We start from the raw sequence: 25,468 nt of genomic DNA, 5'->3' as shown, positions 1-25,468 counted from the left end.
CGGGAAGGAATTTTCCTCCAGGGCAGATTGGCAGCATGGGCACGGGTCACTTTTTGGAGGAGTCTCTGCACCTTGAAGTCTTTAAACCATGATTTGAGGACTTCAATAGCTCAGACATAGGTTAGGGGTTTATTACAGGAGTGGGTGGGTGAGTGAGATTTTACGGCTTGTGTTGTGCAGAAGGTCAGACTAGATGATCATAATGGTCCTTTCTGACCTTAAAGTCTATGACTCTATGGTTTCAAGTAACAACAGACAGAACAAAGTAAGTCACCAAGCAAAATAAAACAAAACATGCAAGTCTAAGCCTAATACATCAAGAAACTGATTACAGGTAATATCTCACCCTCAAAGATGTTCCAATAAGCTTCTTTCACAGACTAGACTCCTTCCTAGTCTGGGCCCAATCCTGTCTCCTGGTACAGACCTTGTTAGTTCCAGCAGACCTCTCCGGTGGTAAGCAGGGGTTTTCTCATGACTGGCAGCCCCCTTTGTCCTGCTCCACCCCCTTTTATAGCTTTGGCACAAGGTGGGAATCTTTTGTCTCTCTGGGTCCCCACCCCTCCTTCTAAATGGAAGAGTATCAGATTTAAGGTGGATTTCATTATCAGGTAACATGGTCACATGTCACAGTAAGACCTCTAGTCTCCATTCCCCATGGGCTGGCCCACACATACACAGGCAGGCTTTCAAGTAACTAAGGCCACTTACAACTGATTTGTTTCTGGAGCACCCTTAATGGCCTCCACTTAATATGTTTACATCAGTGATACAAGTTCATAACTTATTCTCCTAACTCGAGCCATAGAAATAATACATAGAAAACAAATAGGATGATCACACTCAGTAGATTAGAAGCTTTGTAATGATACCTTACAAGAGACCTTTTGCATAAAGCGTATCCCAGTTACATCATATTCACATTCATAAACATATTTTCATAAAACATATGGAGTGCAATGTCACAGATACCAATAGAGAGTTATATCCACTGCACCTTTTCCTAGGTCCTCTTTATTCCATCACAAGGAATCCCATCCCTGGTCACTCCCCTTCTAAGGCAGGGCTGAAGGTTCCTTTGGAACCAAAGATCTGAATCAGGTGGTGTGGCAAAATGAGATGATTTGTATGGCAGTGACTTACCTCAACTGATGTTGTACCCAATGGGTGCAGAAGGGTTAAAATGCTCGTGGGGCAGAGCAGGAGACATGAGGTGTTTCCGGTCATGTAACTGTCTGGGGCGGCATGAATGGGTTGTTCAGGCCTGGCTAGAACCAGCCCATATCAATGGAGAATCCGGAATGACAACAGGAACCCCAGCAACTGATCAACTGACACCTAACACTGGAAAGCTATGCGAAGTGGAAAACGTGGACTCAGCTGGACTCTGCAGGAGGAGGACAGTGGACTGAAGTGTGTCAGAGGTGAAAATACAGGAAACTCTCACCTGGGATTGACAGACAAAGGGACAGACACAGAGAAAGGGAATCCAAGAGATGGGGGATCAGAGTTGGCTGATGGAAGGAGTCGGGGCTCTCACCTGGTGTCTGACCAAGGCGATCAGACAGAGGGAGATGTACAGAACCTGGACACTGAGGGTTACTACAGTTTGGCTGGGCTCTGGGCCAACCTGAATGGGCCATGCTTTAACCTACAGTTCTCCAGGCTACCCAAAGGACGTCCTGTGCTGTGGGCCAGTGAACTAATAAACCCAACTGTTTTGACCACACTGAGTGTCACTGCAAGTGCCTGGTGAAGTGCATTAATCCCTGAAGAGTGGCCAAGTCTCCATCAGGGTCTGTCTCAGTGGGACTCACTAAACGGAGCTCACTGGATGAAGCAGGGGGCTGCAGGCCCAGAGGTCCCATCTCAGGACAGGAGGCAGTGAAGTTGTGTGGTTTACCCTGGAGGACGAGTGAGATCCCTAGCCGGTCTGTCACATTGAAGGGTTCCCCCTAGAGACTGTTGTAAATCTGGAGACATGGCCACAATCCTGTGGGCCTGTGAGAGAGGGTAATCTTAGCACGTCCTGATGCTGTGTTCCTGTTGGCTAATAAACTTTATTCTGCTTTGAAAAGGCAGTGTGACGTCACTGCAAACACTTGCTGAAGTGCATTGATCCCTGAAGACGGTGACAGCCTCGGAACTGGAGTCTGACTCAGATGGACTTGCTGGGCTGTGTGGCCTATCCATAAGGAAGAGTGGGATCCCTTGGGGGTCTGACGCAATAAAAGGGTACCTCCAAGGGAATGTTTAAAAGCCAGGGCACAGCACAGAACTTGTGGATCTAGGACAGGAGGTTTTTGGAGTCAACCTCACTGCCATCCAGGATGGAGTCTGTGGCTCCCTCCATGGACTCTTCATACCTTATGCATCAAGCTTGGGCTTCCTGGCATCCACGTTCAGTATCAGGGACTTTGGTACAAGCCTCTCAAATCGTGTTTAAACTCCCACATCTTTGGACATTTTCATGGGGCTTCACTGCCTGAATTGTGGGGGAAAACAGAGCAGTACTTAGAATCATAGAATATCAGGGTTGGAAGGGACCTCAGGAGGTCATCTAGTCCAACCCCCTGCTCAAAGCAAGAGCTATCCCCAGTTTTTGCCCCAGATCCCTAAATAGCCCCCTCAAGGATTGAACTCACAACCTTGGGTTTGGCAGGCCAATGTTCAGACCACTGAGCTATTGTCCAGGCTCCACCCACAAACCACACTCCCCCCTCTCGAGAGAGCTCACAGCAGACCGTACAGACGTTCAAATTGCTTGCTTTGCGGTTTCCTTGGGTCTTCGCTCCCCTGCGGTGACATCCAGATACAACCAAGTGCTCTGCTGGGCTTCCCAGGCCTGGCTGTCCCTCTGTGGGGCTTGGCTGTCCCGTATGCTCTGCTCCTCCCCTTCTGTCTGGTAGTTTAGAAAAATAGAAGTGGTGGTACTGTTTCAGGTCATGTTCACAGCCAGACAGAACATACTCATGGCACCAACGTGTGAGGTCAATACCAGGCTATGCAAATCATTATAGTCTGATCATCCCTCTGCTTTTTGATAATTAGTGTTGATGCTATTAGGCTTTAGAGATAACGATCCATTGAGATGACAGGGGAGGCTCCGCTATGGGGGCTGCTATTTCAGGGTGTCTATAGATTAGGGGAAAACACTGCATTTGTTTAACACTTTCCAGATTATTTTCACAACCGTAAGGGCTGAAAACGTAATTATTTTTTTTACAAAGCGTAGATTCAGGAGAAATAGCCTGGGTCATTGAGCCTGCCGATCTTGACCCCTTTATTCTCAAGGAAGCTGTTCTCCATGGACCAAGAGTTCTTTCCTCTTTTCCATTGATCATAGACTATCAGGGTTGGAAGGGACCTCAGGAGGTCATCTGGTCCAACCCCCTGATCAAAGCAGGACCAATCCTCAATTCCTGCCCCAGATCCCTAAATGGCCCCTTCAAGGATTGAACTCACACCCCTGGGTTTAGGAGGCCAATGCTCAAACCACTGAGCTGTCCCTAAAACCAGGTGCTTTCAGTGTTGCCCCAGATAAGGTGAAGATCTGGTTGCCTAACAGACGCCTTCTTACTGGACCCCAGCAAATATCTGTATGGTTCTCCAGACTCCATGATCCCCAGTGTGATCAAGAAATCTAATAGAACAAGGGTCATATTCTGTGGTTGCCCCAAATGGAGCGATATTTTTGGTACTTGGGGCTTCTGTACCTAGCAGTGTAGTCACCTTTCCCTCCTCTGTCTCTTCTGAACTTTCTGTCAGAACACCAAGGACAAAGACTTCAGTCAGATTTGAAGCCTCTGCTGTTAGAGGCTTGGTTCGTATGCCCATGATCTTGGGAGATCAAATTTTCTCAAAAGAGTTCCTCTTGTTACTGTTGCAGAGTTAGAAGCCTTCAACTGGAGAACTCTATGTAGCCAAATAGGCGACTTTTTATCGGGGCAGCATATGGATACATACCAGTGGTTCTCAAACTTTGGCTACCCGAGGACCCCCATTTTGATTTAATAATTTTCGCAAACTCCCAAACTAGCTTCTAATTTTCCCAGGGGGTGCTCAACCCCCGTTCAGCCCCAGGCCCCAGCCCCACTCCACCTCTTCCTGCCCCTGCTTCACCCCTGCGCCTCTTCTTCCCACCCCCTCCCCTGAGTGCACCCTGTTCCCACCCTTCCCCATCCCTCCCAGTGACTCCTGAATGCCACTGAACAGCTATTCTGTGGCATGCAGGAGGCACTGGGAGGGAGGGGGAGAAATTGATCAGCAGGGCCAGCTGCCCCAGACATGATTCGCGGATCCCCTGGAGCCGGACATGATACTTTCAGGGGGAAGGGATAGCTCATTGTTTTGAGCATTGGCCTGCTAAACCCAAGGTTGTGAGTTCAATCCTTGAGGGGGCCATTTAGGGATCTGGGGCAAAAATTGGGGATTGGTCCTGCTTTGAGCAGGGGGGTGGACTAGATGACCTCCTGAGGTCCCTTCCAACCCTGATATTCTATGACTTATGGACCCCTGGAGTACCCTTGCAGACCCCAGACCTCAGTTTGAGAACTGCTGATATATACCACTTCTGTAAGGACCTGTTTCAGACATTTTTGACTAAAAAAAGGTAAAAATCATCTCTGTAAAATCAGGATGGAAAATACTTTAAGGGTATTCAGATTCAAAACACAGAGGATCCCCCTCTGGGCAAAACCTTAAAGTTACAGAAAACAGGAATAAACCTCCCTCTTAACACAGGGAAAATTCACATAAAACAAAAGATAAACTAATCCACCTTGCCTGGTTTACCTCTACTGGTTGCAATATTGGAGACTTGGATTAGGATGGGTTGGAGAAGGTGGATTTCTGTCTGGCCTCTCTCAGTCCCAAGAGAGAACAACCCCGTAAACAAAGAGCACAAACAAAAACCTTCCCCTCCCCTCTCCCCCGTCCAATATTTTACAGTATCTTGTCCCCTTATTGGTCCTTTGGGTTAGGTGCCAGCCAGGTTAGCTGAGCTTCTTAACCCTTTACAGGTAACACGATGTTGCCTCTGGCCAGGAAGGATTTTATAGCACTGTAGACAGAAAGGTGGTTACCCTTCCCTGTATATTTATGACACAGGTCTACAAAGGGATTTAGGAATTGTAACACCTAAGTTTCAGGCGCTTAGCCTCCCAGTGGAGTTCACAAACCCTGGGTTAAGCACCTGGGATCCCTATACAATGCACAGGGAGAGAGAAGCTCCTGAGCATGGGATCCACAAAAGCCAGCACACTATGCAAGGAGTCACCTAAACTAGCCAATAGCAGATGCTGATGAGAAGATGTGTCCCAAGACCGCCCCCCACACCCCCACCGTCACTGGGACTTAGGTGACTATCTCTGCTTGGGATCCACAGCTGGAGTCAGGTGTCTGTGCCGTTTCTCGTAAGGACAGTGATGGATGCACACCTATCTCCCAACAAAACGGGGGGGGGGGGTCTTCCTCTATCATCCTTCGCCCAGTGGTTAGGGAACTCAGTCAGAATGTGGGAGCCCCCAGGTCAGTTTTGCCCTCTGCTCAGTGACCTGAAGGGACTTGAACATAGGTTTCTCCTACCTCTCAGGTTGAGTGCCCTAACCACCAGAAAGAAAAGGAGTACTTGTGGCACCTTAGAGACTAACCAATTTATTTGAGCATGAGCTTTCGTGAGCTACAGCTCACTTCATCGGATGCATACTGTGGAAACTGCAGAAGACATTATATACACAGAGACCATGAAACAATACCTCCTCCCACCCCACTCTCCTGCTGGTAATAGCTTATCTAAAGTGATCATCAAGTAAGTCATTATGCAAGGTAGCCTATTTCCCCTTTTTTTTTCATCCCCCCCCCCCCCCCCCCCCGACGTTTTGGTTAAACTTGGATTTATGCTGGAAATTACCCACCTTGATTATCATGCACATTGTAAGGAGAGTGGTCAGTTTGGATGAGCTATTGCCAGCAGGAGAGTGAGTTTGTGTGTGTATGGGGGTGGGGGTGGGGGGTGAGAAAACCTGGATTTGTGCTGGAAATGGCCCACCTTGATTATCATGCACATTCTGAGGAGAGTGGTCACTTTGGATAAGCTATTACCAGCAGGAGAGTGAGTTTTTGTGTGTGTGTTTTTTTGAAAAAAAAGGGGATGGGGGGGTGAGAAAACCTGTATTTGTGCTGAAAATGGCCCATCTTGATTTTCATACACATTGTGAGGAGAGTGGTCACTTTGGATAAGCTATTACCAGCAGGAGAGTGAGTTTGTGTGTGTGGTTTTTGGAGGGGGGTGGGGGGGTGAGAAAACCTGGATTTGTGCTGGAAATGGCCCACCTTGATTATCATACACATTTTAAAGAGAGTGGTCACTTTGGATGGGCTATTACCAGCAGGAGAGTGAGTTTGTGTGTGGGGGGCGGAGGGTGAGAAAACCTGGATTTGTGCTGGAAATGGCCCAACTTGATGATCACTTTAGATAAGCTATTACCAGCAGGAGAGTGGGGTGGGAGGAGGTATTGTTTCATGGTCTCTGTGTATATAATGTCTTCTGCAGTTTCCACAGTATGCATCCGATGAAGTGAGCTGTAGCTCACGAAAGCTCATGCTCAAATAAATTGGTTAGTCTCTAAGGTGCCACAAGTACTCCTTTTCTTTTTGCGAATACAGACTAACACGGCTGTTACTCTGAAACCTAACCACCAGACTATAGCTTCACTCTTCCTTGCTCTCTCTGGCCCACTGCATACTTAATTATTTATACAGAGTGGAACACCTGCAACAGGAGAAAGTGAGAGAAGTCCACATCAGAATATCCCACACTCCAGTGGCTTGTGTATTCCTGTTAACTGTTTCTGGACCATTAAACTAGCATCTTAAAGAAGCTAAGAAACAGTATTATGTAAAGTAATAAGAACAGCCATACTGGGTCAGACCAATGGTCCATCTAGTCCAGTATCCTGTCTCCGACACTGGCCAGTGCCAGGTGCTTCAGAGGGAGTGAACAGAACAGGGCAATTTATCAAATGATCCATCCTCTCTTGTTCAGTCCCAGCTTCTAGCAGTTTAGGGACACCCAGGACATGGGATTGAATCCCTGACCATCTTGGCTAGTAGCCACTGATGGACCTGTCCTCCATGAACTTATCTAGTTCTTTTTTGAACCCAGTTATACTTTTGGCCTTCACAACATCCCCTGGCAATGGGTTCCACAGGTTGACTGTGCACTGTGTGAAGAAGTACTTCCTTATGTTTATTTTAAACCTGCTTCTTATTAACTTAATTGGGTGACCGTAGGTTCAAGTGTTGAGAAGGAGTAAATAGCACTGCTCTATTCACTCTCTCCACCCCAGTCATGATTTTATAGTCCTCCATCATCTCCCCCCCGGAGTCGTCTCTTTTCTGCGCTGAACACTCCCGATCTTTTTAATCTCTCCTCATAGGGAAGCCGTTCCAGACCCCTCAGCATTTTTGTTGCCCTTCTCTGTATTTTTTTCAATTCTAAATCTTTTTTTGAGATGAGTGAATCAGAATTTTACACAGTATTCAAGGTGTGGGCACATCATGGCTTTATAAAGAGGCATCATGATATTTTCAGTTGTATTATCTATTGCTTTCTTAATGTTTCCTAACATTCTGTTGACTGCCGCTGTACTTTGAGCAGATGTGTTTAGAGAACTATCCATGACTCCAAAATCGCTTTCTTGAGTGGTAACAGCTCATTTAGACACCATCATTTTGTATGTGTAATTGGGATTATGTTTTTGAATGTGCATTACTTCGCATTTATCAACACTGAATTTCATCTGCCATTTTGTTCCCCAGTCACCTAGTTTAATGAGAGCTCTTTGTAACTCTTTGCAGTCTGCTTTGGACATAACTATCTTGAGTAATTTAAAGTATCATCTGCAAATTTTGCCACCTCACTGTTTACCTCCTTTCCCAGATTATTTATGAATACGTTGAACAGCAGTGGTTCCAGTAAGGAGTCTTGGGAGACCCTGCTATTTACATCTCTTCACTGTGAAAACTGACCATTTATTCTTACTCTTTGTTTCCAACTTTTAACCAATTACTGATTCATCAGAGGGTGTGCTCTCGTGTCCCATGACAGCTTACTTTGTTTAAGAGACTTTGGTGAGGTACCTTGCCAAAGGCTTTTTGAAAGTCCACATTCACTGTATCCACTGGATCACCTTGTCCGCATGTTTGTTTACACCCTCAAAGAATTCTAATAGATTGGTGAGGCATGATTTCCTTTACAAAAGCCACGTTGACTCTTTCCCAACATATTGTTTACCTATGTGTCTGATAATTCTGTTCTTTACTCTAGTTGCAACCAATTTGCCTGGTACAGAAGTTAAGTTTATTGAACTGTAATGGCCAGGATTGCCCCGGAGCCTTTTTTTAAAAATCGGCATCTGGTATTACCATGTTTCATTGATTATGATCATTCCACCAAGTTTCTCTGATGCCTGGTATATCAATATCCTTATTTAGTACCAGGCACTCAAGTTCACAAACACTTATAAAATGTGTCAATATTTAGTTGTCTGTCTTCATGTGACGTAATTGAATGGCAATCTTTTTTTCATTTGTCTTTTTCTCTTCAGTTTCTACCTGTACTTTATCAACATCTATCCTCTCCTTTTTACTAGGATATAGAGTATCCTCTTTAATAAATCCTCCCCTAAGGGATGAGTCTGGCCAAGCTGTGTGCTGCTCCACACCTGCTCGCTTTCCCCCAGCCCTTAGTTTAAAAACTCTATGACCTTTGTAATTTTCATGCCAGCAATCTGGCTCTGTTTTGGTTTAGGGGGAGCCCATCCTTCCCATATAGGCTCCTCCTTTCCCAAAAAGTTAGTTCCTAATACACCTAAATCCCTCCTCTGAACACCGTTGTCTCATCCATGTATCGAGACCCTGCAGTTCTGCCTAACTGCCCCTGTGTGAGGAACTGGAAGCACTTCAAAGAATGCTGCCAAGGAGTCCTGGACTGAAATCTCCTTCCTAGCAGCCTAAATTTGGCTGCCAAGACCTCTCTTCTACTTTTTCCTATGTCATTGGTACCCTCATATATTACTACCACTGGATCCTCCCTTGCACTGTGCATAAGGCTATCTCGATGTGTCGAGAGGTTGTGGCAGAGTCACTGGGTGATGCTCTGGATCTACTCCATAAGAAAGCCAGTCAGGACTCTGGGGATGCCTCCTCTCCCCAGGGCAAGAAGCTTACACAACTCCGACCTTCCTAGGGCTGACCTCGGAGCATTCAGCATCCCTGTCCACACTGTGCACTTCCCACAGTGAGTCCGCACAGGAAGGGCTCCTGGGGGAGCCAGAGAGCTCCGCAGTCAGACGTGACTCTCAGCCAGCCAGTAAAAAAGGTTTATTAGACGACAGGAACATGGTCTAAAACAGAGCTTGTAGGTACAGAGAACAGGACCCCTCAGTCAGGTCCATCTTGGGGGGCAGGGAGGCCAGAGCCGCATCTGAGCCTCCCCCCATTTCCCCAGCCAGCTCCAAACTGAAACTCTCCAGCCCCTCCTCCTCTGGGCTTTGTCTCTTTCCCGGGCCAGGAGGCCACTGATCTCTTTGTTCTCCAGCACCTTCAGTTGGCACCTTTGTAGAGGAGGGGCCCAGGCCATCAGGAGACAGGGTGTCGGCCATTCTTTGTGCAGTCACCATCACGCTGGTCTCCTCGGGCTCTGCCACAATCACACACCCTTATCCCACCATCTAGATACTTAAGAACTGCATAGGGGAAACTGAGGCACACACACAGTATTCAGAGAAAACATTAAGAACAGTCCCACTTCGTCACATCTGTCCCCCCTTCGAGACCAAACTGAGTGAGGTCACTTTAGCCGGTGACCTGGGGAAGTTTGAACCCACCAATATTCCCCTGGATGCCCCAGCATCTCTCCCATTCCTTGGTGGGAGTTGCACCAGGCCCTTCCAGTTTCACGCCCTCCCTTAGGTCAGGTGTGCTCGATGGCACTCGCAGACCGCATATGGGAAGGTTTATGTGGCCCATGCCCTTTTGCCACCCCAATACCCCTGGGGTTCAAACTGGGATTGGGATTTCTCCCAGCGCTCCAGTTTGGAGGTCTGCGATTTGGGCTCTTTTGGTTAAGAACTCGCATCTTGACCTTGGCCAGCTCTGGGCTTGGGCAGCTGCTCCCCACCTTGTGGCCCAGGTACGACACCTCTGCCATCTCCACCTTACACTTTCCAGCTTTTACCTTCAGTCCTGCCTCCTTGAGGCAGCCCAGGACCCTCTTCATCTGGGACACGTGTTCCTCCCAGGTCTGGCTAGAGACACACACGTCATCAACGTACGCTAGGGCCAAGTTCTCCATCCCCCTCAGTAACCGATCCACCCAGCGCTGGGGGGTGGCCGATGCCCCCTTGATGTCGAAAGGCAGGACCAGGAACTCAGAGAGCCCGCAAGGGGTGGTCAAGGCAGATTTCAACTTGGCATCTGGTCCAAAGGCACCTGCCAGTTGCCCTTGGAGAGAGCCATAGTAGAGAGGTAATGAGACCCCCCAGCTTGTCTTGAATCTTACCAGGCCTAGGCGTGGTATAGGGATCTGACACGGTGATGGCATTAAGCTTCCAATAGTCCCCAAAGAACCTGATCGACCCGTCTTCCTTAGGGACCCACCCCACGGGTGAGGCCCATGGGCTGTTGAACAGCTGGATCACCTCTAAAGCCAGCATGTCCTTGACCTCTCTCTCCAGGCTCTGGGCTGTTTTCCCAGGGACTCTGAACAGGGGACACCTGATGGGAGGATTGGCTCCCACCTCAGGGAAGAGATCTTCCCCCTTCTCCTTCCAATCCTCCCTTTCCAGGTCCAGGGGTCCCCTCACTCTCCTCCCATACAGCAGCTCGAAAGGGAAGAACCCGGTGGATTCCTGGGGCACTTCCCCGTAACATGGGTGGGGCAGGTGCTTGTCCCTGTCCTGCGGATGCTGATTCATAAAAGTCCTCAGCATCATCCCCAGGGTCCCATAAACTCTCTCCACCAGCCCATGGGACAGGGAGGGTGACCTGCAGAGGCCCAGGTGGGCCAGACCCCACATTTCTCCCACCAGCCCCAGAGCAGGGCTGACAGGACATTGGACCCCTGGTCTGTAAGGACCTCGCTGGGGACCCCCCTCTGCTGAAGATGGTCAGCAGCGCGTCTGCCCTGGTGTCTGCCTCGGTGGAGGACAGAGCCCCTGCCCCTGGGTAGCGGGTGGCGAAATCCATCACCCCCAGGACGTATTTCTTCCCTGCCTGGGTTGCCTTGCTGAGGGGCCCCACTATGTCTAGAGCCCCCTTCTGGAAAGGTTCCTCTATGATGGGGAGGGGTCTCAAGGGGGCTTCACCCTTATCCCGGCCTTCCCCCCCCCCGGCCGGGGTCGCAGGACCTGCAGTGCTGCTGGGCTGCGTCCCAGACTCCGGGCCAGTCACGGTTCTGCAGCAGCTGCTGCCTGGGGCCTGGATCCCCTGGTGTCCCGAGAGAGGGTCATTGTGGGCCAGGTACGACAGCCGGCGGCGACACTTCTGGGGCACCCCCAGCGGCCTCCTGATCCCCCACGGTTCTACTTCCCCTGGGGGAGCCCCTTCCCGGTACAGGAATCCCTTCTCCCACGGGAATCTGTCCCTGCAGCCTTCCCCACGGGGGTTTGCAGCCTGTGGCCAGCAAGTCCCCTCAGCTCCTCCTAGGAGGGATCCTTCTGCAGCTCGGTCTGGAATTGAGCTGCTGGGGGAGGGAGTGGGACCTGTTCCCACTTGCTAGCTGGGCTTGGGGTCACAGCCCCGCTGAGCCCTGTCTCTGGTCGCTCCCTCCCTGCTGTGAGATCACTTCCCAGCAGCGCCTCTGGACCAGCTAAACCTGGTTGGCAGCCGAACTGCCCTGCCTGTGGGTCCCCTAACTCAGCTGGGGTCTCAGGTCCCCCCGTGCTCAGCGCTGCTCTTGCTGTCCCAGTGGGGTAGGCAGCGAGCTCGCTGCTCTCCTTACAGCATCAGAGCCAGCGTCAGCCCCCTCTCCGGTGTGCAGGGGGGGAGGGAACATCTCTCTGTCCCACCCAGCCCCAGGGGTCTGGTTACAGGCAGGCAGGTATCCTGAGCCTAGCCACTCCTCCCCCTTGCCAGCCAGGTCATCTGTATTTTCACTGACCATTTCCGTCTCCGCCGATTGGTTCCCTGGATTCAAATTCAAACCTTCAGCCGTTACAGGAGCAGGGCCTGGATCCTGTCCCAAAGAGACACAGTCATCCCCCAACAGGGTCTCACAGCCGGTATCCTGGAGAACCCAAACGACCAGCCAGCCCGACCCCCCCCGGGTCTGCACAGGGATCCGGGCCATAGGCAGGGCGAGGGGCTTCATCCCTGGGACCGTCACCCAGCTCACACAGCCCCTCAGCATCTGAGGCTGCACTACCCGGGGCCTGACAACAGTTCTTTCCATCCCAGAATCTCGCCACCCCAGGAATGTCTCCCCATTGACCATCACCTCCCGCTCCCACTGTGGGTCCGAGGGGCCTGAGCCCAGGAGACTGCACGCAGACACACAGGCCAGGGCCAGGAGTGGGAGCCTGTCCACCTCCCCACCCATCTGGCTGACGGAGTCTGTGGCCTTGGGACCCAGCAAGGGAGCTAGATACCGGGGCTTTTCCGCAGGGTCCCCCTGGTTCAGATCTCCAGCCTGCTCAAAGGCAGTGAGGTGGGCATCTACATCCCCCCCCCCTTCCTTAACCAGGTCAGCACTTTAGTCTCGAGGTTCCCTGCGGAGCTGGCACCCCGGGGTCTATCCCCACTCACCCCGGGGAGGTCCCCTATGCCATCTCCACTCCACCATGCCGCTGCTGCTGCTTCTCCTGCAGCTCTGTCTCGGGCTTTCGCTGTCTCTCACGGTCCTCTCGCTCATCTTGGACTCAGCTCCAATCCCGTCCGTCTCCGATCCCCTGATGGGGAACCCAATCATGAAGACCCCCCCCCCCCACATCTGGTCGGGGACAGGACTCTTGGGGATGCCTGGCTACCACTCCAGCTGCTCCAGATCCTGCTATAGCCCCATTTGGGGTCAGAAATCTGCTCCTTAGAGTGGTCATCCTCCTCCAGCTGCACGATGAACTGTGCTTTGGTGAACTTTCCAATGCGTAACCCTCTCTTTTTGCACAGGGTTACAATGTCCTTCTTAAGGAGATGGTGATAGGCCATCACCTCGCTGTTCCCAAGTTGTTGTGGACTCACAGGCCTGTGTGCTCTCAGCTCCCCACGGTTTCCAGGAAGAACCTCTCCTGTGCCAGACCTTCTCCAGGTCACCACCTCTCTCCCAGGGCCAAGCCACAGGCTCCTCCACCCCTGAGACTGCTCACCGCAGTCCCCACAGGGGACCCTGTTACTGTGACAGTCTTTCTCGCTGGTCACACACTCCCAGGGGTTAAGGGTAGCTCCTTCGCCCCCTGAAACTGTCCCTCTCTGAGCCTTCAGCATGCCTGGTCCTCGTTACTCCCCCTTCATTTTACTGCTCCCCAGTCACTTACTGCAAGAAGTGCCATTCATGGGGTGCAGTACATGCCACCAGTTGTCACGGAGACACCGGGCGATGCTCTGGAACTGCTCCATAGAAAGCCAGTCAGGACTCTGTGGAAGCTTCCTCTCCCCAGGGCAAGAAGCTTACACAGCTTTGACCTTCCTGGAGCTGACCTTGGGGCATTCAGCATCCCTGTCCACACTGTGTGCTTCCCACAGCAAGTCCGCACAGGCGGAGCTCCTGGGGAAGCCACTGCGTCCTGCACCCCAATTCCTCAGTCAGATGTGACTCTCAGCCAGCCGGGGAAACAGAGGTTTATTAGACGACAGGAACATGGTCTAAAACAGAGCTTGTAGGTACAGAGAAAAGGACCCCTCAGTCAGGTCCGTCTTGGGGCGGGGTGGGGGGGGGCAGGAAGACCAGAGCCGCATCTGAGCCTCCCCCCATTTCCACAGCCAGCTCCAAACTGAAACTCTCCAGCCCCTCCTCCTCTGGGCTTTGTCTCTTTACTGGGCCAGGAGGCCGCCTGATCTCTTTGTTCTCCAACACCTTCAGTTGGCACCTTTGTAGAGGAGGGGCCCAGCCCATCAGTTGCAAGGAGACAGGGTGTCGGCCATTCTCTGTGCAGACACCATCCCACTGGCCCCCTAGGGCTCAGCCACAATCACACCCCCTTATCTCACCACCTGGATACTTAAGAACTGCATAGGGGAAACTGAGGCACCCACACAGTATTCAGAGAAAACATTAAGAACATTCCCACTTTGTCACAGAGGTCCACAACCTTTGCACCTGGCAAGCAATTCACTAGGTGGTTCTCCTGGTCATCACAAATCCAACTATTTCTAATAATCAAATCCCCATTACTATTACTTCTGCAGTTAGTAAAAATGATACTAAGGTGCGATTTAGAACTCTTATTACAGAGTTTTATTTATTTTGTATAAGCAGCAGTTCACTCCAGGGACTACAGCTTTGTACTTTACAAAGAACACCAAGCTTTTGAACTGAGGCCCCGTTTATTACAGAAAAATGCCCACTCCAATACCACAGCGTGTTTGGAGTTGAAGCCTGAGTCTGTGCATGGGACTGAGTTTGATGAAAGAATTTGCTTAAATGGTGATTTCCAAGACACGAGGCCTTGCCATTTGTTGTTATGTGTTTTTGTCAAGGTTCCTCCCCCACTCTGAAGTTTTGTTTAAGTATTAACCATCCCTTCCCCTCTTCTTTGTATGGGGGTATCTGGCTGTTCATTGGTCGGTGATTTCGGGAACTATGAACTATTTCCTCTCCATCCAGAATTTGCTCTTTCCAGAATTGCCTGTTTTACCCCCCACCTGGTTGCAAATCCAAGGAATTACATAATCTGTGCATTGGAGTGATGCCTATCAGTGTGGTACCTCTGAGAGCACCTGAAGGGCTCGCTTTTCTTTTAACCCTGACAGGGTGCACACCCCCCCCCCCCCCCCCCCGGCAGCGATGCATCTGCTCAGCCAAGCAGCAACTCTGAGCAGCAGCAGAGCCCAACACAAAAGAGAAGACCCCGCTATACTGCCCCCTCCCCCCCCAGCCTCCTTTATGTGTCTGCATGGCCCTCCCACTCCCCCAAGGGCAGGAGGAGGCTGGCTCTATGCTGGCCTTGGCTGAGGAGGGTTTGGTCTGAGGCAGGTCTTTTTCCAGCCACTGTTCTGGGACAGTGAATTGAAGAGGTTACTATCAGAAGCCATGGAAGGTGGGGGGCGGGGGGGACCTGGCACTGAGATGCTGAGGTGCAACTCTGTGCACTGAGGGGCCCTCACAAAGGGCTGAATGTATGCATCGGGGAAGAGCCTGGAGCACTGAGGCCGAGCTTGAGGTCGAGTGGGAAGGGCAGTGCAGGGGAGCTGGCTGAGAATCCTGCCTTTCATCACCTTTCCCACTATTGCGGGCAGCTGGCTGGTGACTGATGTTGACCAGAGGAAACCCCAACCCCCCCCCCTACGTTTACAGCCCCCAGTCCCCAGAGCAGACAGCAGGAGGGGGGCCCTGTGGTGATGGGGCTGCAAAGCCCTTTGAGAGCCACCAGGCCTGGGCCCCTGGAATGCTTCCACCTGTCCGACCCCGCTCCTCCTCCGTGTCCCACCCCCCCACACACCCCTGTGCCCCACTCTTCTCTCTCTTCACCACTCTGCCCTGCCCCTCACTCTTCTCTGCCCGCTAGTCTGTCCCCTCTCGATGTCCCGAGGCCGAGGCCGTGTCCCTGTTCCACAGGTATCCCAGCCCTGGCTCCTTGCAGCCATTCACAGGCGCCTGCGGGGCGGGAGCTGGAGCAGAGACAGGGAGGAAGCTCGGTTCTGCTGAAATAGGGAGGCTGGCTCAGCAAAGGGCAGGGGGGGATTCCCAGCGTCCCCACCCCCTTCGTAGAGCAGGAGGGGCACAGAATAAATTACACAAACCTCAGCACAACCCCTGGGGCTGACATTCACCCTCCCCAACGCCATGCACGTCCCCCGCCTCCCACATAAACCATCAGGCCCTGTCCTCCCCCGCCTCCCCCGGGCACTGCCCCCACCTGCCTCCCACACAAACCACCAGGTCCCTAACCCCCCGCCTCCCCTGGGCACTGCCCCCCCTCCGGACACTGCCCCCGCCTCCCCTGGGCACTGCTCCCCCTCCCTACACACCCCTCCTCCGGACGCTGCCCCCGCCTCCCCTGGGCACTGCTCCCCCTCCCTACACACCCCTCCTCCAGACGCTGCCCCCGCCTCCCCTGGGCACTGCCCCCCCTCCGGACACTGCCCCCGCCTCCCCTGGGCACTGCTCCCCCTCCGGACACTGCCCCCGCCTCCCCTGGGCACTGCTCCCCCTCCCTACACACCCCTCCTCCGGACGCTGCCCCCGCCTCCCCTGGGCACTGCCCCCCCCCCGGACGCTGCCCCCGCCTCCCCTGGCCACTGCCCCCCCTTCCTACACACCCCTCCTCCGGACGCTGCCCTCGCCTCCCCTGGGCACTGCCCCCCCTCCCTACACACCCCCCCTCCGGACGCTGCCCCCGCCTCCCCTGGGCACTGCTCCCCCTCCGGACGCTGCCCCCGCCTCCCCTGGGCACTGCCCCCCCTCCCTACACACCCCCCCTCCGGACGCTGCCCTCGCCTCCCCCGGACGCCTCCCCTGGACACTGTCCCCGTTTCTCACACAAACCACCAGGTCCCGCTCCCCACCGCCGCCCACATCACTACCCAGCACTGTTCTCCCAGCCCCTACTCCCAGGCCGTGGGCTTCCCCCAACTCCCTCAATACCCGGGGCACGGCCCTCACCTCTGACAGCCCTCAGGCACCGCTCCCATACAAACCACCATCCTGGCCTCCCAGGGCCCAGCCCTGCCCGCCGGCCCCACCCCCGGCGCTGCCCCCCAACACCGCCGCATTACCCCCGTCCCTGCACCAACACCCTGGCTCTGTGCTCAGCTTGCCCCCCAACCCCTAACACCCAGCGCTGCCCCCCAACCCCTGCCCCCCCGACACCCAGCGCTGCCCCCGACACACTGCCCCCCTGCCCCTGGCCCCCTAACCCCCAGCGCTGCCCCCCTGCCTCTGCCCCCCCGATACCCAGCGCTGCCCCCCGACACACTGCCCCCTAACACCCAGCACTGCCCCCCTGCCTCTGCCCCCCCGACACCCAGCGCTGCCCCCCGACACACTGCCCCCCTGCCCCTGGCCCCCTAACACCCAGCGCTGCCCCCCTGCCTCTGCCCCCCCGACACCCAGCGCTGCCCCCCGACACACTGCCCCCCTGCCCCTGGCCCCCTAACCCCCAGCGCTGCCCCCCTGCCTCTGCCCCCCCGACACCCAGCGCTGCCCCCCGACACACTGCCCCCCTGGCCCCCCGACACCCAGCGCTGCCCCCCGACACACTGCCCCCCTGCCCCTGGCCCCCTAACACCCAGCACTGCCCCCCTGCCTCTGCCCCCCGACACCCAGCGCTGCCCCCCGACACACTGCCCCCCTGGCCCCCTAACACCCAGCACTGCCCCCCTGCCTCTGCCCCCCCGACACCCAGCGCTGCCCCCCGACACACTGCCCCCCTGGCCCCCTAACACCCAGCGCTGCCCCCCAACCCCTGCTCCCCCGACACTCAGCGCTGCCCCCCGACACGCTGCCCCCCTGCCCCTGGCCCCCTAACACCCAGCACTGCCCCCCTGCCTCTGCCCCCCCGACACCCAGCGCTGCCCCCCGACACACTGCCCCCCTGGCCCCCTAACACCCAGCGCTGCCCCCCAATCCCTGCTCCCCCGACACCCAGCGCTGCCCCCCGACACGCTGCCCCCCTGCCCCTGCCCCCCCAACACCCAGCGCTGCCCCCCAACCTCTGCCCCTGACACCTGGTGCTGCCCCCCGACCCCTGTCCCCCCCGACCCCCAGCACTGCCCCTCTGACACCCAGCGCTGCCCCCCAACCTCTGCCCCCGACCCCCAGCGCCGCCCCCCGACCCCCAGCGCCGCCCCCCGGCCCTAGCCCCCGGGCGCCGCCCCCCAGCCGCGGCACGTGGCTCTGCCCCACACGCAGGCCGGCCAGGGCAGCGCTGGGCGGGTGGCCCCGGGCCGGGCCGGGCCGGGCCGTGCCGGGGAGGCGGCGAGTCCCCGCCCGCCGAGGGGCGGAGCCGCGGCCGCCGAGAGGCACCTGCCGCCCGGCCTGTGCGAGCGGCGGCGCCGGAGGGAGCCGAGCCCCGCGGGGCGCCGCGCCCGGGCCATGCGCCGGCGGCAGCCCGCAGGCAGCGCGGCGGGGCGGCGCGGAGCCATGGAGCCGCCCGCGGCCGGCGGCCCCCGGGGCCCGGGCCGGGCCGGAGCCGCGCCAGGGCGGCCGCTGGCGGGGCTGCGCTGAGCCCCGCGCCCCCGCCATGGCGCTGCCCCGCGGCGGGCCGGGCTGCGCGCTGCCGGGCATCAGCACCGTAACCTATGTCTTCGTTTACAGCCCCAGCGGCGGCCAGGGCGCCCCCCCGCGGCCGGGGCCGGGGCCGGGGCCCGAGCCCGCCCGCCACGCCGCGCCCGCCGCCCTGCGCGGGCCCAAGCGCAAGTTGTACAGCGCCGTGCCCGGCCGCAGGTTCATCGTGGTCAAGAGCTACACGCCGCAGGGCGAGGGCGAGATCCAGCTGAACCGGGGCGAAGCCATCAAGGGTGAGTGCGGGGTGGGCAGGGCACGGCCGCGGTGCAGGGGGTGGGAGCGGGCAGGGTGCCCGTGGGCAGCGCTGATCGAGGGGTGCTGGGCACGGCCGGGGGACAGGGGGTGGGAGCAGGCAGGGTGCCCGTGGGCAGCGCTGATCGAGGGGTGCTGGGCACGGCCGCGGTGCAGGGGGTGGGAGCGGGCAGGGGCTCCCGTGGGCAGCGCTGATCGAGGGGTGCTGGGCACGGCCGGGGGACAGGGGGTGGGAGCAGGCGGGCACTCGTGGACAGCGCTGATCGAGGGGTGCTGGGCACGGCCGGGGGGTAGGGGGTGGGAGCAGGCAGGGTGCCTGTGGGCAGCGCTGATCGAGGGGTGCTGGGCACAGCCGGGGGGCAGGGGGTGGGAGCAGGCGGGCGCCTGTGGGCAGCGCTGATCGAGGGGTGCTGGGCACGGCCGGGGCACAGGGGGTGGGAGCAGGCAGGGTGCCCGTGGGCAGTGCTGATCGAGGGGTGCTGGGCACGGCCGGGGGGCAGGGGGTGGGAGCGGGCAGGGTGCCTGTGGGCAGTGCTGATCGAGGGGTGCTGGGCACGGCCGGGGGGCAGGGGGTGGGAGCAGGCAGGGGTGCTCGTGGACAGCGCTGATCGAGGGGTGCTGGGCACGGCCGGGGGGCAGGCGGTGGGAGCGGGCAGGGGTGCCCGTAGGCAGCGCTGATCGAGGGGTGCTGGGCACGGCCGCGGTGCAGGGGGTGGGAGCGGGCAGGGGCGCCCGTGGACAGTGCTGATCGAGGGGTGCTGGGCACGGCCGGGGGGCAGGGGGTGGGAGCAGGCAGGGTGCCTGTGGGCAGCGCTGATCGAGGGATGCTGGGTACGGCCGGGGGCAGGGGGTGGGAGCAGGCAGGGGCACCCGTGGGCAGTGCTGATCGAGGGGTGCTGGGCATGGCCGGGGGGCAGGGGGTGGGAGCAGGCAGGGTGCCTGTGGGCAGCGCTGATCGAGGGATGCTGGGCACGGCCGGGGGGCAGGGGGTGGGAGCGGGCAGGGGCACCCGTGGGCAGTGCTGATCGAGGGGTGCTGGGCACGGCCGGGGGGCAGGGGGTGGGAGCAGGCAGGGGTGCTCGTGGACAGCGCTGATCGAGGGGTGCTGGGCATGGGCAGGGTGGGAGTGGGCAGGGGCACCCGTGGGCAGCAGAGATCAAGGGGTGCGGGGCACGGTCCCGGTGCAGGGGGTGGGAGCGGGCAGGGGCACCCGTGGGCAGTGCTGATCGAGGGGTTCTGGGCACGGCCGGGGAGCAGGGGGTGGGAGTGGGCAGGGACACCCGTCGGCAGTGCTGATCGAGGGGTGCTGGGCATGGTCAGGGTGGGAGTGGGCAGGGGTGCCCATGAGCAGCGCTGATCGAGGGGTTCTGGGCACGGCTGGGGGGCAGGGGGTGGGTGCGGGTAGGGACACCTGTGGGCAGCAGAGATCAAGGGGTGCTGGGCACGGTCAGCGTGGGAGCGGGCAGGGGTGCCCATGGTCAGCGCTGATCGAGGGGTGCTGGGCACGGCCGGGGGGCAGGCGGTGGGAGCAGGCAGGGGTGCCTGTGGGCAGTGCTGATCGAGGGGTGCTGGGCACGGTCAGGGTGGGAGCGGGCAGGGGCACCCATGGGCAGTGCTGATCGAGGGGTGCTGGGCACGGCCGGGGTGCAGGGGGTGGGAGCGGGCAGGGGCGCCCGTGGGCAGCGCTGATCAAGGGGTCCTGGGCACAGCCGGGGGGCAGGGGGTGGGAGCAGGCGGGTGCTCGTGGACAGCGCTGATCGAGGGGTGCTGGGCACGGCCGGGGGGCAGGCGGTGGGAGCGGGCAGGGGTGCCCGTAGGCAGCGCTAATCGAGGGGTGCTGGGCACGGCCGCGGTGCAGGGGGTGGGAGCGGGCAGGGGCGCCCGTGGACAGTGCTGATCGAGGGGTGCTGGGCACAGCCGGGGGGTAGGGGGTGGGAGCGGGCAGGGGCACCCGTGGGCAGTGCTGATTGAGGGGTGCTGGGCATGGTAAGGGTGCAGGGGGTGGGAGCGGGCAGGGGCACCCATGGGCAGTGCTGATCGAGGGGTGCTGGGCAGAGCACGGTTGGGGTGTAGGGGGTGGGAGTTTGCAGGGGCGCCAGTGGGCAGCGCTGATCAAGGGGCCCTGGGCATGGCCGGGGTGGGAGCGGGCAGGGGCACCCGTGGGCAGCAGTGATCGAGTGGTGCTGGGCATGGCCCGGGTGCAGGGGGTGGGAGCGGGCAGGGGTATCCCGTGGGCAGCACTGATCGAGGGGCCCTGGGCACAGCTGGGGTGCAGGGGGTGGGAGCGGGTAGGGGAACCCTGTGGGCAGCGCTGGGCCCTGGGCATGGCCAAGGTGCAGAGTTTGTAAGCGCGTATGGGGAGTCCTGTAGTGGGATAGGGCAGCATGGGACCCCGCTGACCCAGGGCAGTGGTCAAGGGCCCAGAGCAAAGCTGTGTGCAGGCAAACGGTGAAATCCTAGCGGATCTTAAGCATAAAAAAGAAGCTTACAAGAAGTGGAAGGTTGGACATATGACCAGGGAAGAGTATAAAAATATTGCTCGGGCATGTAGGAATTAAATCAGGAGGGCCAAATCGCACCTGGAGCTGCAGCTAGCGAGAGATGTTAAGAGTAACAAGAAGGGTTTCTTCAGGTATGTTGGCAACAAGAAGAAAGCCAAGGAAAGTGTGGGCCCCTTAATGAATGAGGGAGGCAACCTAGTGACGGAGGATGTGGAAAAAGCTAATGTACTCAATGCTTTTTTTGCCTCTGTCTTCACGAACAAGGTCAGCTCCCAGACTGCTATGCTGGGCATCACAACATGGGGAATAGATGGCCAGCCCTCTGTGGAGAAAGAGGTGGTTAGGGACTATTTAGAAAAGCTGGATGTGCACAAGTCCATGGGGCCGGACGAGTTGCATCCGAGAGTGCTAAAGGAACTGGCGGCTGTGATTGCAGAGCCATTGGCCATTATCTTTAAAAACTCGTGGCGAACGGGGGAAGTCCCGGACGAGTGGAAAAAGGCTAATGTAGTGCCAATCTTTAAAAAAGGGAAGAAGGAGGATCTTGGGAACTACAGGCCAGTCAGCCTCACTTCAGTCCCTGGAAAAATCATGGAGCAGGTCCTCGAAGAATCAATCCTGAAGCACTTACATGAGAGGAAGGTGATCAGGAACAGTCAGCATGGATTCACCAAGGGAAGGTCATGCCTGACTAATCTAATCGCCTTCTATGATGAGATTACTGGTTCTGTGGATGAAGGGAAAGCAGTGGATGTATTATATCTTGACTTTAGCAAAGCTTTTGACACGGTCTCCCACAGTATTCTTGTCAGCAAGTTAAGGAAGTATGGGCTGGATGAATGCACCATAAGGTGGGTAGAAAGCTGGCTAGATTGTCGGGCTCAACGGGTAGTTATCAATGGCTCCATGTCTAGTTGGCAGCCGGTATCAAGTGGAGTGCCCCAAGGGTCGGTCCTGGGGCCGGTTTTGTTCAATATCTTCATAAATGATCTGGAGGATGGTGTGGATTGCACTCTCAGCAAATTTGCGGATGATACTAAACTGGGAGGAGTGGTAGATACGCTGCAGGGCAGGGTTAGGATACAGAGGGACCTAGACAAATTGGAGGATTGGGCCAAAAGAAATCTGATGAGGTTCAATAAGGATAAGTGCAGGGTCCTGCACTTAGGACGGAAGAACCCAATGCACAGCTACAGACTAGGGACCGAATGGCTCGGCAGCAGTTCTGCGGAAAAGGACCTAGGGGTGACAGTGGACGAGAAGCTGGATATGAGCCAGCAGTGTGCCCTTGTTGCCAAGAAGGCCAATGGCATTTTGGGATGTATAAGTAGGGGCATAGCGAGCAGATCGAGGGACGTGATCGTTCCCCTCTATTCGACATTGGTGAGGCCTCATCTGGAGTACTGTGTCCAGTTTTGGGCCCCACACTACAAGAAGGATGTGGATAAATTGGAGAGAGTCCAGCGAAGGGCAACAAAAATGATTAGGGGTCTGGAACACATGAATTACGAGGAGAGGCAGGCTGAGGGAACTGGGATTGTTTAGTCTGCAGAAGAGAAGAATGAGGGGGGATTTGATAGATGCTTTCAACTACCTGAGAGGTAGTTCCAGAGAGGATGGTTCTAGACTATTCTCAGTGGTGGAAGAGGACAGGACAAGGAGTAATAGTCTCAAGTTGCAGTGGGGGAGGTTCAGGTTGGATATTAGGAAAAACTTTTTCACTCGGAGGGTGGTGAAACACTGGAATGCGTTGCCTAGGGAGGTGGTGGAATCTCCTTCCTTAGAAGTTTTTAAGGTCAGGCTTGACAAAGCCCTGGCTGGGATGATTTAATTGGGGATGGGTCCTGCTTTTGAGCAGGGGGTTGGACTAGATGACCTCCTGAGGTCCCTTCCAACCCTGATATTCTATGATTCTAAAGTGCAGTCAGCAGCTGGACAAGGGGCTGGTTCCGGTTCGCAGCAGATCCCCTCTCGGCTCTGTGGAGGGAGGGGCCAACAGAAGTTGGTGGTTGCTTGCCTGACTGGGAACATTCCTGTGTCGGCTGCCTTTGGGGTGGCCCCGTTGGGTATGCATCTCCTTAGTCATGTTTGTCTTTAGTGGGGTCTGCTTCGTACGGGAGAATTTCCCTCAGGGTTACCCACTCCTCTTCGAAATAGGAAGTGCAGCGAAGATGATTTGGGGGACTGCAGAAACTTACAGTTTTGCTGCACATTCTTGCTGTGCTCCATGCATGTTTCAGGGCATGGGGGTGAAGGCAAAGAGTTCCAGTGACTCCCAGACTCTGCTCACTGGGGTTTTGTCAGTATCAAGTGTTCACAAAACTGCTGAAGTGGTGAAGCGGAGGCTGGAAGCTTCCTTTGCTTGGAAGCTGCTCCTCATGGGGTATTCTCATCCTGGCAGAGATGGCGGGGCCTTACCCTGGTGCATATGATTCTATGGATTATCCTCTTGCACACACCGTTCCTGATGACTGTCTGAGATTTTAGAGGAATCTGGTAGCAGTAATCTACCTAGTAAGCAGCAGCTAAGTTTTGCATTTCCTTTTCTTTCCCTGTGGGCCTAATATCTTACCTGCCTGTCCTACATCTAACCTTTGGCCTGGTTCTGCCCGCATTCATTGTTGTCTAGATTCCCAGTAATATTGCCTCCCTCTCTAGAATAGGAATATTTTTGAAAAGAGATGCTGTTGAACTGGATGGTTTTGGGCAGAATGCTGGGCAGTCTCCTTTAAGGACATGTTTCAAGAATCACCTGCTCCTGGCCCAAGACAGGGGATGGGGCAGGAGATTGTTTTGAGAGGAAACACTAAAGTGACTCTTAGTTTCCCTTTCTTTTTGTATGTTGCTTGCTGAACGTTGCTTCACTTCACTGATATTTTCAAGTTTGTCATAAATGTCATACGTCGCCAAACGCGCACGTTGATGGGAGAGGTTATGTTTGAAGCTGCATTGGCATCACATTTCTCCTTCTCCCCTAAATTCTGGGTTAATATAGTGCCTTGGATGTCTCCTTTCTGTTTTTCCTTTATTTTTCCTACTTCTTCCTCCATTATGTATCTCTGCTTTGTGTTTTCAATAGGCACATAAAATAATGGTTGGGATCAACAGCGTAGGTGGGTTGCTCTTACTTGTCCTCGTAGCACAACCTGCAGGGACTCAAGAGCACGAGTACCAACCTCAGGGCAGACTGTTAGGAAGCTGGGCACAAACCCCAGATTGTCTGAGTTCCATACTTCGATTTCACCAACCAATTCATAGAATCATAGAATATCAGGGTTGGAAGGGACCTCAGGAGGTCATCTAGTCCAACCCCCTGCTCAAAGCAGGACTGAACCCCAACTAAATCATCCCAGCCAGGGCTTGTCAAGCCTGACCTTAAAAATATGTAAGGAAGGAGATTCCACCACTTCCCTAGGTAACGCAATCCAGTGTATCACCACCCTCCTAGTGAAAAAGTTTTTCCTAATATCCAACCTAAACCTCCCCCACTGCAACTTGAGACCATTACTCCTTGTTCTGTCATTTGCTACCATTGAGAATAGTCTAGAACCATCCTCTTTGGAACCAACTCTCAGGTAGTTGAAAGCAACTATCAAATCCCCCCTCATTCTTCTCTTCCACAGACTAAACAATCCCAGTTCCCTCAGCCTCTCCTGGTAAGTCATGTGTTCCAGATCCCTAATCATTTTTGTTGCCTTTTGCTGGACTCTTTCCAATTTATCCACATCCTTCTTGTAGTGTGGGGCCCAAAACTGGACACAGTACTCCATATGAGGCCTCACCAATGTCGAATAGAGGGGAATGATCACGTCCCTCGTTCTGCTGGCAATGCCCCTACATATACATCCCAAAATGCCATTGGCCTTCTTGGGAACAAGGGCACACTGTCGACTGATATCCAGCTTCTCGTCCACTGTCACCCCAGGTCCTTTTCTGCTGATCTGCTGCCGAGCCGTTCGGTCCCTAGTCTGTAGTGGTGCATGGGATTCTTCCGTCCTAAGTGCAGGATCTGCACTTGTCCTTGTTGAACCTCATCAGATTTCTTTTGGTCCAATCCTCTAATTTGTCTAGGTCCCTCTGTATCCTATCCCTACCCTCCAGCGTACCTACCTCTCCTCCCAGTTTAGTGTCATCTGCAAACTTGCTGAGGGTGCAATCCACACCATCCTCCAGATCATTTATGAAGATATTGAACAAAACTGGCCCAAGGACCGACCCTTGGGTCACTCCACTTGATACCGGCTGCCAACTAGACATGGAGCCATTGATCACT

General features: G+C 55.7%; 1 protein-coding gene across 12 annotated transcripts in view; it reads left to right on the top strand.

Annotated features, from left to right (window-relative positions):
* Window positions 1–25,468, top strand: part of SHANK3 (SH3 and multiple ankyrin repeat domains 3) — a 675,575-nt gene that overhangs the window by 332,316 nt on the left and 317,791 nt on the right. For all 12 annotated transcript variants that reach the window (XR_012666651.1, XM_075124628.1, XM_048820302.2 and 9 more), the window contains exon 11: window positions 18,473–18,675. Coding sequence is in view for 11 of the 12 variants with exons in the window: in XM_075124628.1 (XP_074980729.1) it covers window positions 18,473–18,675 (203 nt within the window). In the remaining variant the exon portion in view is untranslated. The remainder of the gene's footprint in view (window positions 1–18,472; window positions 18,676–25,468) is intronic.

Source organism: Caretta caretta, chromosome 1 (assembly GCF_965140235.1).
Source record: "Caretta caretta isolate rCarCar2 chromosome 1, rCarCar1.hap1, whole genome shotgun sequence".
NCBI lineage: Eukaryota > Metazoa > Chordata > Testudines > Cheloniidae > Caretta > Caretta caretta.
Note: the sequence above shows the minus strand (reverse complement) of the source record. Positions and strands in the feature narration are given on the sequence as shown.